At 42.4% G+C, this 13,340-nt stretch overlaps 1 protein-coding gene across 4 annotated transcripts; it reads right to left on the bottom strand.

The window, feature by feature from the left end:
- Positions 1-43: 43 nt before the first annotated feature.
- On the bottom strand, positions 44-12,733 carry LOC129863342 (U2 snRNP-associated SURP motif-containing protein-like). 4 transcript variants are annotated; one of them, XM_055935248.1, is made up of 24 exons: positions 12,627-12,733; positions 11,885-11,978; positions 11,687-11,798; positions 11,460-11,569; positions 11,310-11,377; positions 11,122-11,216; positions 10,931-11,034; positions 10,615-10,780; positions 10,292-10,497; positions 9,398-9,441; positions 8,350-8,454; positions 8,180-8,246; positions 7,629-7,801; positions 7,312-7,474; positions 7,007-7,086; positions 6,820-6,907; positions 6,570-6,698; positions 6,226-6,391; positions 6,063-6,137; positions 5,917-5,980; positions 2,455-2,602; positions 854-964; positions 508-716; positions 44-417 (listed from the first exon to the last, which is right to left on the bottom strand). In XM_055935248.1, exons 2-24 carry the CDS (start codon positions 11,969-11,971, stop codon positions 288-290), a joined length of 2,700 nt encoding a protein of 899 aa, XP_055791223.1. In that variant the 5' UTR covers positions 11,972-11,978; positions 12,627-12,733; the 3' UTR covers positions 44-287. The 4 variants fall into 4 exon arrangements, with proteins under 4 accessions (XP_055791223.1, XP_055791226.1, XP_055791225.1 ...); XM_055935251.1 differs by having other exon boundaries at positions 10,931-10,995; XM_055935250.1 differs by having other exon boundaries at positions 11,460-11,566.
- Positions 12,734-13,340: the final 607 nt, after the last annotated feature.

The raw sequence follows: 13,340 nt of genomic DNA, 5'->3' as shown, positions 1-13,340 counted from the left end.
AGCTAATCCATTCCCCATCCTGGAGCATGGATGACAACACAGACACATTGCCAAGAGTGATTTATTGTCAGGAACTAGTCGCAATCCGAATGGGGTTTGAAAACAGAACTATACAAACAATGTTCATCTTACAAAAAAATTGCCAAATCTTCACTGCAGAGGGGAACAGCTGTCAGTTGGTCTGCAGAGGCAGTTCAGAGGCATTGCGGGAAAGAAGCGTGTGGCGGAGCAGGGCAGTCCATGAAAGCCGCCTGGCTGCTTCAGGGGGAGAGGCATAGGCCTCATGATCAGTGTTTGCTCTTCTTAGTCTTTTTGTGGGAGCGGTGTGGCGACCGGGAGCTAGACCTCCTCCACGTCTTCCTGACTGGCGAGGGCGACCGGGACCGCTTGGACTTCTTGGGAGACTTTGACTTGATTCTGTTGGAAGGGTGGGATAGGGGTGAGTCAGCACAAATATAGAATGCTGAACACAAATTAAATGGAACAATGGTTTCACATAGGCCTTACTTTGCAGGAGAATGTCCTCTGTATTTGTGTGTCCGCTCCTCTGTGTCTCTACTCCGTCCCCTGTCCCGGTCTTGACTCCTTTTACTCTTCTCCTTGTCCCGTCCTTTACTGGTCTCCTCCGCCTTGTCTCTCCGCTCATCCTTCTTTGATCGCTCTTTTGATTTCGGAATGGATCTCTCTCTCTTCTCCTTGTCATCCTTATCAAACTCCTGAGGTAAACAGAAAATGTGGAGCCATTGCAACCGGTGAAGTTTTCTTTTAAAGTCACATTTAAACCTGCAACTTCATGGTATCTGGACAGTTTCCCTTACTGCTGGGCTTATGAAAAGGTACACTAGAAACCCACCTTTTGCAACAGCTTGTTCCTGTAGTGCGCCACCTGTTTCTGCATGTTTAACCCTGACTTCCTGGGCTTCTTCCCAGACTCCAGCTCATCCTGGAACTTCATCACCTTCACCTGCAGCAGAGACACATTGAGTAAATATAAGATGCATACGTTTGGACAGTGGGTCCAATTGTTGCATAAATTAATGGAAATCAAACAAACTGCCAAGCGTAATCGGGTTTTACCTTCAGACCCCTTAACTTTTTCCACAGCCTGAATTTAAAAATGATAATTTTGTTTTTTTGTTGTCACTAGCCTACAAAAATATTTTTTTTTTTTACAAATTAATGAGAAGCTGAAATATCTTGAGTCAAGTATTCAACCCCTTTTGTTATGGCAAGCCTAAATAAGTTTAGGGTTAAAAATGTGCATAACAAGAACTCTGTGTGCAATAGTGTTTATTTTTTTTTACCTTGTCCCCGAGCTGACAAGGTAAAAATCTGTCGTTAACCCACAATTAAGAATTTACTCAAACTCAAGGATCCGCCCCTTTTTCAATTTGCACACAAAATGACATACCCAAATCTAACTGCCTGTAGCAAGGATATGCATATTCTTGGTACCATTTGAAAGGAAACTAACACACATCTGGTAAAAGATAATACACAAAAAAGCGTTATTTTGTACCATCTTTGAAATGCAAGAGAAAGGCCGTAATGTATTATTTTGGCCACTAGATGACAGCAGTGTATGTGCAAAGATTGACTGATTCGATGAACCATTGCATTTCTGGTCAAAATTGATCAAATATGCCTAATTTGTTTTAGTAATAACTGTTAAATTGCACTCAAACAATAGCTACTGTAAATTGGACAGTGCAGTTAGATTAACAAGAATTTAAGCTTTCTGACAATAGATGTCTGTCCTACACTGGAGTAGTTTACCAAGAAGACAGTGGCTGAGTTAGTTTTGACTAAAATCCACGGCAAGAACTGAAAATGGTTGTCTAGTAATGATCAACAACCAATTTGACAGAACCTGAAGATTTTTGAAAATAAATGGGTAAATGTTGCACAATTCAGAAAGACTCACTGTAATCTCTGCCAAAGGTGATTCTACAAAGTACTGACTCAGTGGTGTGAATACTTATTTGAATGAGATTTCATTTTCAATAAATTTGTTCACTTCCATTATGGCCTTACATGGCCATGTACTCTTATTTCCAACCGGCACAGCCAGAAGAGGACTGGCCACCCCTCAGAGCCCGGTTTCTTCCTAGGTTCCTGCCTTTCTAGGGAGTTTTTCCTAGCCACCGTGCTTCTGCATTGTTTGGGGTTTTAGGCTGGGTTTCTGTATAGCACTATGACATCTGCTGCTGTAAAAAGGGCTTTATAAATAAATGTGATTGATTGTGTGTAGATGGGTGAGGAAAAACAAATACATGTTGAATTCAGGCTGTAACAACAAAATGTGGAATACGTGAAGGGGTGTAAATACTTTCTGAAGGCCCTGTATGTATTATTATTAGTCGGTTGACCGGTATGGACTGAGTCTGAAGGTCTGCTGCAATGTGTTACGTACTGTGTTACTTGGTCCTAGTAGGCATTGTTGATTGTGCTTACCTCCAGCTCTCTCAGCCGGCTCCTCTTGCTTTCGGACATCTCAAAACTGCTAAGGGAGCTCTTGAAGTCAGCATTGTCGTACTTGGAGGGGCTGTCATCATCGCTGCTATCACCCTCGGACTTCCCATCTCCTCCCTTAATGTTAGCACTGTGGACCAGGGGGAGATGAGAGGAATTTAATTTATTTTGGGTAACAGACATGTACAATGTGGACCCGGAGGATATCACTCGAAAGTATTAATTAAAATGCTTGTTTCCAAAGTGGACCTCGATGGTAAAAACATTCATTCATGTATGTTGACATCCTAAAGTGTCACTTTTCCCACCATATTAATTTCACGTCATACCGATCCTTCAAATAAATACACCTGACCAGCAGTAGGGACAAGGGGCAGTGGAGTGATTTCTCTTACTTAGACAACCATGTCCAAATAAACCTTTGCCTGCTTTTTAAAGCTATTTTTTCTTGATCGCCAAGGGGGAGGCTATTCCATAGCAAAATGTGTTCCTCACAGCACAGTTTACTCTTGGGATTTTACAAGACATAATACTAGCTCTGGTATTGTGACTGTGTTGGTTATAGACCATACCAATGTGGTTTTTCATGTAACCTGGGGCACGATCATTTAAGATGTCAAACGTATGATTAAGTTGGTCCACTCTGGACTCCAGAGGCAACAAGCCCACCTCTCCGGAACTCCTGTACCCCTAGGGTGGACATTCAGCAGATACCTGATAACATTATGTGGGTCCTAGGGGGGACATTCAGCATATACCTGATAACACTATGTGGGTACTAGGGGGGACATTCATCATTTACCTGATAACACTATGTGGGTACTAGGGGGGACATTCATCATTTACCTGATAACACTATGTGGGTACTAGGGGGGACATTCAGCATATACCTGATAACATGTGTCCTAGGGGGGACATTCAGCATATACCTGATAACATTATGTGGGTCCTAGGGGGGACATTCAGCATATACCTGATAACATTATGTGGGTACTAGGGGGGACATTCAGCATATACCTGATAACATTATGTGGGTCCTAGGGGGGACATTCAGCATATACCTGATAACATTATGTGGGTCCTAGGGGGAACATTCAGCATATACCTGATAACATTATGTGGATCCTAGGTGGGACATTCAGCATATACCTGATAACATTATGTGGGTCCTAGGGGGGACATTCAGCATATACCTGATAACATTGTGGGTCCTAGGTGGGACATTCAGCATATACCTGATAACATTATGTGGGTCCTAGGGGGAACATTCAGCATATACCTGATAACATTATGTGGGTCCTAGGTGGGACATTCAGCATATACCTGATAACATTATGTGGGTCCTAGGGGGGACATTCAGCATATACCTGATAACATTATGTGGGTCCTAGGGGGGACATTCAGCATATACCTGATAACATTATGTGGGTCCTAGGGGGGACATTCAGCATATACCTGATAACATTATGTGGGTCCTAGGGGGGACATTCAGCATATACCTGATAACATTATGTGGGTACTAGGGGGGACATTCAGCATATACCTGATAACATTATGTGGGTCCTAGGGGGGACATTCAGCATATACCTGATAACATTATGTGGGTCCTAGGGGGAACATTCAGCATATACCTGATAACATTATGTGGATCCTAGGTGGGACATTCAGCATATACCTGATAACATTATGTGGGTCCTAGGGGGGACATTCAGCATATACCTGATAACATTGTGGGTCCTAGGTGGGACATTCAGCATATACCTGATAACATTATGTGGGTCCTAGGGGGAACATTCAGCATATACCTGATAACATTATGTGGGTCCTAGGTGGGACATTCAGCATATACCTGATAACATTATGTGGGTCCTAGGGGGGACATTCAGCATATACCTGATAACATTATGTGGGTCCTAGGGGGGACATTCAGCATATACCTGATAACATTATGTGGGTCCTAGGGGGGACATTCAGCATATACCTGATAACACTATGTGGGTCCTAGGGGGGACATTCATCATATACCTGATAACATTATGTGGGTCCTAGGGGGGACATTCATCATATACCTGATAACATTATGTGGGTCCTAGGGGGAACATTCAGCATATACCAGATAACATTATGTGGGTCCTAGGTGGGACATTCAGCCTATACCTGATAACATTGTGTCCTAGGGGGGACATTCATCATATACCTGATAACATTATGTGTCCTAGGGGGGACATTCATCATATACCTGATAACATTATGTGTCCTAGGGGGGACATTCATCATATACCTGATAACATTATGTGTCCTAGGGGGGACATTCATCATATACCTGATAACATTATGTGGGTCCTAGGGGGGACATTCATCATATACCTGATAACATTATGTGGGTCCTAGGGGGGGACATTCATCATATACCTGATAACATTATGTAGGTCCTAGGGGGGACATTCATCATATACCTGATAACATTATGTGTCCTAGGGGGGACATTCAGCATATACCTGATAACATTATGTGTCCTAGGGGGGGACATTCATCATATACCTGATAACATTATGTGGGTCCTAGGGGGGGACATTCAGCATATACCTGATAACATTATGTAGGTCCTAGGGGGGACATTCATCATATACCTGATAACATTATGTGGGTCCTAGGGGGGACATTCAGCATATACCTGATAACACTATGTAGGCCCTAGGGGGGACATTCATCATATACCTGATAACACTATGTAGGTCCTAGGGGGGACATTCAGCATATACCTGATAACACTATGTAGGTCCTAGGGGGGACATTCAGCATATAACAGATAACATTATTTTTCATGACCTGCATTCTCTTTCAGATTTTTTGATAGCCCACTATACCAAGCAGAGCAGCATAATCAACATGACACAAGCAGTTTCTTAACTTTGATGTTAAAATATCCAATATCATATAAACATTTAAATTTGTTTGCCATTTTAGAAATAATTTTAGCAGCAATCAGGTCTCCAGAAAGGGATTGATCTAAGAACACACCAAGTTAAGTTACTTGTTTTAGACTCAATCTCCTTGCCTGCAGTGTACCTGTATCTTGTCAGCCCTAAGCAATCTACGATTTGTTCCAAACAAAATCAATGAACTTTCCCCCAAATGTAGCAACAATTTGTTGCCAGTCAACTAATCTCTAACAAAATGCAAGAGCCACTATGTCCCAACTCCAGTCCTCCCAACAGTACATATGTGTTATGGCCCCATACAAGCACACCTGATTCTACTTGTCAATTAATCATTAAGCCCTTTTCTTTGTCCAGGGTTACAACAAAACTGTGTACTGTTGGGGGTACTGGAGGACTGGCGCTGGAAAACACCACTCAACAGCAGCACATGCTACATTACAGTAACTCTGTGATGCTTTGGGTTTCAGTGATGGGGAAAAGAGTGCCTGCACCAGGTTCTTACCTGGCATTCAGGGCATCCCCCAAGTCTCGCTCTCCCAAAGTGTCCCATTTGGATTCAGTGTTAGCTGAAAGAGGAAGTGGCAGGGTGAGCTGTAGGTTAGGAGTAGAGATATGATTGTTGGGTTGACAGTGCTGACAGTACAGTACCTTGTGGGAGAGCGTCAGCATCGTCCACCCTCTCCCATTTAGATAGAGCCACTCTTGAGTGGGCCAGGTCATCCACTGCAGAACACAAACTTACATCAAGTCCACATCTTTTAACGCTTTCATGGTTTCCATTTTTCACAGAAATTCTGCCAGATTGACTTACAAGGCATTCCGTCAATGTCCTCCATGGGTGCACCCAGGGGAACCCCGTCGATGTCATCAACAGGCACCCCGTCCAGGGAGGCAGGGTCCCAGGCCAGGGGTGAGCCGTCGAGGTTGTCCAGTGGAGCTCCGTCCAACGGGGCTCCATCCAGGTCTGGAGACGACACCTGAGGTGAGGTATACCCAGCCCATATAAACCAATGTTGCTAAATTCAGCTCTGCTTCTAGCTGAATTGTATATTTATACACACTATCAGAGAATGTAACAGTGTCATCAGTAAAATAGGCATTGATCAAAACTCTTTTCCAGGTCTTGTCCAGGACAGGTCCTGAGATCCAGCTCACCTCTACCCTCTCGATCACCTCCTCTCCTGCCTTGATCAGACCCAGGAAGATGTTCTGCAGCTGGATCAGGTAAGACTCTGGGTATACGGCCCAGTCTTCCCATGCCCTGAAACAGCCCATTATCTTTTGCTGAGGACAGAAGACATATGGGTGAGGGATAATGTATTTGTTCTGGCCAAGGCAATAACAGATCACAAGCATGGAAAAACATTATAAATCATTGTCATTTTTTAAAAACTTCACTCGTTACCTTGAACTGTTCAGCTTGTAGTCTTGCTTGTATGTTTCGATATGCATCACTAATGTCACCAAATATCTGAGGCAATTTTGCTTCAAAACTGAAAGAACAGAGAAACAATAAACCGTTAGGACACAGTATGACCACTGAGCATGTATATTATGTAATGACAGACTTATTTAAAATATACTTTTCTTACTATTTGCGATAATAAGATGCATTGGCAACTTTGGCACAGGAGTTGTACAAGATGTCGGATACAAGGTACAGTCTGGCAATCTGTGGGAATAAAGATAGACATGACTGTGAGCAATAATCTGGGCGGCAGGTAACCTAGTGGTTAGAGTTGGTTCAGTAACCGACAAGGTGAAAAATCTGTCGATGTGCCTTGAGCAAGTCACTTAACCCTAATTTCTCCAGGGATCGTTGATAATACATGTTTTCTATATACTATATGCCATGTGAATGTGCTTGATCGTGTAAGACTGTCATAGGATAAGGGACCTTTTTCTGCAGTGGTGTCTGAAGGAGGGACAGGGACTCTGCGATGGACCCCACCACCTCCTCCGCTGCCTCGGCTCTCTCCAGACAGAACAGCATAGCATCACCAATGTCCTCCCTACGAGGGGTGAGTCCTCTCAGCAGCATCTCTAGTCTCTCCCTGTGCCTGGAATAAAAACACGCATTCATTGTTATCCTGAGAATGTCCATATTCCAAAGTCAGTTTTTCCAGTAACACGTCAGATCCAGGAGAGAATGCTTTTCATCTTCAGTCTGCCTCAGAACCTCCCTCTCTGCCCTGTATGTACAGCAACACTCACTCTGTCTTCAGCTGGCCCTTTTTCAGCAGCTCCTCCTCCAGGGAGGGAGACTCCTCTTCCTCTCCCGCCTCCTCATCTCCATGGAGGTAGGGGTTGAGGAGGGGCGGCCTCCAGATGGAACCCCCACGGAACATCCGGAAGTCTGCCGTCCTCCACTCACTGGGGGGCTCGCCCTGGGGATGGAGGGAGAGGGACATGGATGAGGCGCAGCAGAGGTGTAGTGGGTAGGTACTGTTCTTTATTTCACTTCTATTATTATCTCTCCTGATGCCTAGACACTTTAACCTGCCTTCATGTACATGTCTACCTCAAATACCTCTGCACATTGGTCTGGTACTGATACTCCCTGTATATAGCTTCATGCTTGTTTGTTATTACAATTGTGTTACTATTTGTATTATTTTTTAAAACTCTGCATTGTTGGGAAGAGCTCGTAAGAAAGCATTTCATGGTCAAGTACACCAGTTGTATTCAGAGCATGTGACAAATAACACTTGATTTGAGATGGCCTCATGGTCATAGGGCTGTAGCCAGGACAGATCATGACCTACCTGGAGAATGGAGTAGAGTTTCCAGCGGTAGTACACATGCTCTTGGCTTTTGTTGTCAAAGAGAAACCTGAAATCATGAATAAAAACAGTTTCAAAATGAGTTTAAAAAGACATCTTTAGACCAGTGGTATGACTAGAGGGAAAGAGAGAGCTCAGCAATGGTAGATCACCTCAAGTCAGGATTGTTCTTCTCTTTGCTCATAATGATGGCTTCAAACATGGGTCCCTCACGCACCACAAACTCTATCATCCTGTGGATGAGGCCTAACAGATTCCTGTGGAGTAAAAGGAGAGGGGATGAGACCAGACACTGACTTGTCCCCCCTCATCCAGACCAGTGGCCATGTCAAAGCTCTCACTGAACACTGGCCCCAAGCCCCTTAACCTCTCTCTGTCTCTCTTCTAGAACATTTGTCCCTCTGCAATCATTTATCACAGCAACGGTGAGGATATGTTGTGTGATGTGTGTTGGTCTGCACACACGAGTGAGTGGGGGAGACGGTCTGTCCCTAGTGTGTAGTTACATCAGAACTAGTCTTTCTGTCATGTGTCTAGTAATATGTGTCGAAATGAAGAAGCAGTAAGTGTGTCTAAATGAAAAAAGAGGGACTATATATACATGAAAGTGACAACATTATACTACTATTAGCTACTACTGATTTTAATCTAAAATGCATTTGCTTTCTAGCTGCATCTGTCTGCAGTGTCTCAGCCAACACAGGTAGGAAGAACAAAGGTTTCCACTGAAGCTAGTACCAGTATGTTTCAATGGATATAATAGACTCCAACAATCACTTAAGTCTAACAATCCATTTTCCTGACAGGGGATTACAATGGTGACATTTACTAATCTAATGAGGATGACATGAATGAATAAACTGTGATAAACTATGGGCTTTGCTTACTAGGCCAATGATTCACTTCAACCATGTTCAACTGAGGCCCATGGCCCTCCTACTAGTTAGATATAGGGCCTCCAGTCTTAAGCAGCAGGGGTTACCAATTCCCTGAACATTACTACAAACTATGAGACAGTTATGTTCTCAGCTGTCCTCTCCCATTAGTCATGTACATACAGACTTAGGACCGGGGCTTCCTGTCTGTCACGTACGTACACAAGAACAGTACACCAGGGCAGGGCCTCTGTCCTCTAACACGGTTCTGTCTGTGAGAATGTCTGGTCAGTCGTAGTAGTAAGAATGGATAGAGAGAGTGTACCTTTCTGTTGGGATAACCACTTTGACTACAGCTTCGGACAGAGTCTGTTCGTGAAGTCAAATCAAATAGTGAAGATATAAAAAAAGTGAGTATATATACACAGATGAAACACTGCAGGATACATACAGCATATCAACTGAGGACAGCAGTAACAGCTATACTTTATTTTAACGAGGGGAAAAGTTCCCACATTCGAGAGACAGGTACACTGTCGTTAAAAGTACATTATCTATAGAATACCCCCACCCTCTTACTTTTACAGTAACATTTTAATTACATATGGTTCTGTAACTACCTCATAACTCCATCTGGGTCAAATTCCCCAGCCTTAGAACATATCCTAAAACTAAGACACTACTAGTCTAAGGAATAGATTCATAACATGTCTATACACGCACCACAGGACAAACCAACTGGATTTTAAAAAAGGGAACTCGGAACTGCTATTTCAGAACATGACCATCACATCCCTTTTGTTTTGTGCATAAAATGCCATTCTGAATTCTTGATCAAATTCTAAGCAACGTCCAGTTGATTGAGCCTATGATAAATGTATCAACCTACATAGAATATCTACTACACACACCTAACATTGGCAAATTAACTGTAGTTTAAAACAAAGTAAACAATTATTTAAACAACTTGACAGAACCATGCACGCACACTATAGCAGGGGTCTCCTCACCCTGTTCCTGGAGAGCTACCCTTCCGTAGGTTTTCGCTCCAACCACAGTTGTAACTAACCTGGTTCAGCTTATCAACCAGCTAATTATTAGAATGGTGCGTTAAATTAGGGTTGGAGCGAAAACCTACAGGATGGTAGCTCTCCAGGGACAGGGTTGGAGAGTCCTACCCTACACTAAAAAAAAAGAAGAAAAAAAAGGGCCAACCTACCTTGTCAAACTCCTCCTTGGACCTGCCCCATGGCTTGGTAAAGTCATTGCGGAAGCGGTCTCTGGGCTGAGCGTTGAAGGGCAGGCCGGAGGGGGGTGGGGGTGTGGACATTTTAAGTACCCCTATGGGTGTATAGAGTGGCTGGGGAGGGATGCGAACAGCTTTCCCCCATCCCAGCTTCATTTCAAAACCCATAACCGTTTTACCTGCAGCAAAAAGGAGCAATGATCGTACAAGGTTAATGGAACACGGAGCAGGGCATTTATCATCTGGTATTGTTTACTGAACAGAATGCAATATTCCCTCATCACAGATTGACTCACCGTCTAGAGCAGCCAAGGCCCTCTCTGCATCTTTCCTGGTCATGAAGGCCACAAAGCCTCTATTTGTGACCCTTGTGCGTTCCTCGTCACTACGGGGCCACATGATCTTCACACTCGCCAGGGGACCATACTTGCCAAACTCTTTGCAAAGCATTTCTTCATTCATCTGACACATTAGAAGTATCATATCAGCAAAGTTTCACAAAAATTCTGTCAGCATTTAAGTTAGTTGAATTTGTCCCAAACAAACGAAGAGCTGGCTATATTGTGAATCTTTATCTCCTGTCAAAACGTCTCAAGCAGATAGTTTCTTTACCTTGGGGCTAATGCAGCCAATGTACAGGTTGGTTGTGTTCGGTATGGCTGGGTCATCATCAAATACTGGAGGGAGACGTTCATATGTAGCTAAACATGTAAAAGCTACAGAGGGTTCATCTTTGATTTGGACAAAGGCTTATTGTAGTAAACCATTCTTATTCCACTGCAAGGGACAGACTTGGCTCTTACTTGATCGTCGCGTTAGTGGTATGTCCAAGTCTCCATATCCTCCTCCAGGCTCATTTGTCTTTCTTTTGTACCTTTCTTCACGTTCCTCCTGTATTCTAGGAGAACAGAATTATTTACACACAAAAATAAACAACAAATTGGTAAAATAATGAAAGAACATGAATTACTACGACGTGTCAAAAACATACTGCTTTAGCTCCTCTTTAAAAAGTTCAAGGTTGCTCTTCTTCTTCTCTTCCGTCTTCTTTTTAACAATCTGTGGACCAGACAAACATATAAAGGGGACAAAATAATGTATCATTCTGTGTACACAGTAAGTGATTCACATGGATACTCACAGGCCTTCTGATTTCAGAAGAGTGTGCCGGTGAGATGTTCTGGGACACTGAAGTAAACTTGGTGATTGGTCGGTAAAGCTTGCTCTTTTTAACCTCTGCTGCTTCCTCTTCTTCAAAAAAACAAAAAACAAATAGAAATTGTAACTGTGTAGATATTAAAACAATGAAAAATAGTGTTCGCAACACAGACCCAACCAAAGTTGGATTCGCCAGGATGTTTCACTCACCTTTAGTTGCATTGACGATACCCCCACGGACAAAAGTCTTCACTCCACTTTTGTCGTTACTGTCAAAACATGCTAAAAACTCTTCAAAAACTTCCGCTGCTTTTTCTTCTTCCTGGAAAAGGGATTGTTTTAAAATCGAAAATCATAGCCATCTGCAACAAAGTGTAGGCCTATCTATAAAATGGTCAAATCTCTTACCTTTTTCTTCAGATCTTCTTGTTCTCTCTTGGTCAATGTTCTCTTCACGCCTACAGGTTTCCCTTTCTTGACATTTTTGTCTGCCATGCTGATACTTATACAAAAAAACACAGTGTGTCATATTGGAGAAATGGAGTCTAATAAAATGCACCCTACTCTGTCTCTTTACACACTTTTCAACTACAGCTCTGCAAAAGCCTGTTGTGTAATGAATGCAATTGCATGCAAACTTATTACAACTGCAGATGCATGAATCTGAACAAATAACAGTAGTTAGGAAAGTTCTGTAACTATCTAACTACTGCGAGCTATGGCCAACCAACATTAGCTAGCTAGACATGTCATCATATTTGTTGACTGTGACATACCTGCACATTTCTGTCGCCAGATACGAACCTAACCTTGCTTATTAATATCTAGCCAGCTATCATTTCCTCCATTACTCTTCAAAAAACTAGTTAGCTCAGTTGATCATACACGAGCCCTGCCTGCCTGCCTGCCTGCCTGCCAGCCAACCCCCCTCCCCTCCTCCCATACAATCACTGTGTGGCTAACGTTTACTAACTAGCTAGGCCAAATCTCGCTTGCTTGCTGTGTGTGATCTGGTGCAATGCTTTGCTACGGCGATCATTTCTAACTTACTGCAAGACAAATATGTAGTTAATAAAATAGATGATTGGTTTGAATGATCTACATCGCAATGAGTATGAATCATTAAGACTAAAAGTTGCAAATTCCTTACCGTAGAAATTTACAATGCGTTTGTTATTGCTCCACCATTTTGAATACGACAAAATTGGACATAGAGAAAAACTGATGTCACTACACCCTCTGACCAATAAAAACCCCAGAAAGATGACTTCAGTTTTTCAGCTCTTTCAGAAGGCGTTCATAAAAGTAGGCCAAGGCTATAATAAAATAATTATATCATAATATGCATGCAATGTGATTTAGCTACATAATCTTTCTAATTTCATTTAATACAATTTATCTTTACCCAATACATCTGTACGTGTAGATACAGGTAATGCAAATGTATTGATTACCAAATAAATAAAACATTTAATTCTACTACGTTCCTTTGTATATTTCGTAATTAATTTACACCAATTTACAACATATGAGTAATAGTCTCATTAAAATCAATATTTGACATTTTATCAGTAGATTTCCAGAGCAGTTGCTATAAACATCATGTAATATGGCCTACATATACATGCAGCTGCATAGACCAGTGCTATAAATACTTTGGGTAACAGGCTCAGGTCACTGTCCAAACCTCACATGATATTTCCCAAAATAACATGTGTGCCTAGGGTCTTTATGAAGAGTGTGAACATAGGTGTCGCCTGTCACTTCAGCTCTTCTTTATCACTTGTCATTTTGAGTTCTAATATTAATTGAGTTCTTCAGAGGTCAAAAACGTTTGTAAACACGGCCACATAAATTCTCTGAC

The sequence above is a fragment of the Salvelinus fontinalis genome, chromosome 10, assembly GCF_029448725.1.
Source record: "Salvelinus fontinalis isolate EN_2023a chromosome 10, ASM2944872v1, whole genome shotgun sequence".
Classification (NCBI taxonomy): domain Eukaryota; kingdom Metazoa; phylum Chordata; class Actinopteri; order Salmoniformes; family Salmonidae; genus Salvelinus; species Salvelinus fontinalis.
Note: the sequence above shows the minus strand (reverse complement) of the source record. Positions and strands in the feature narration are given on the sequence as shown.

Coding starts and splice junctions, on each gene's coding strand:
- LOC129863342 (XM_055935248.1), bottom strand. CDS start 11,971: ATGGCAGACAAAAATGTCAAGAAAGGGAAACCTGTAGGCGTGAAGAGA. Junction 6,138..6,225: donor GGACATTGACGGAATGCCTT/GTAAGTCAATCT, acceptor TGTGTTCTGCAG/TGGATGACCTGGCCCACTCA. Junction 418..507: donor AGAGGACATTCTCCTGCAAA/GTAAGGCCTATG, acceptor CCCTTCCAACAG/AATCAAGTCAAAGTCTCCCA.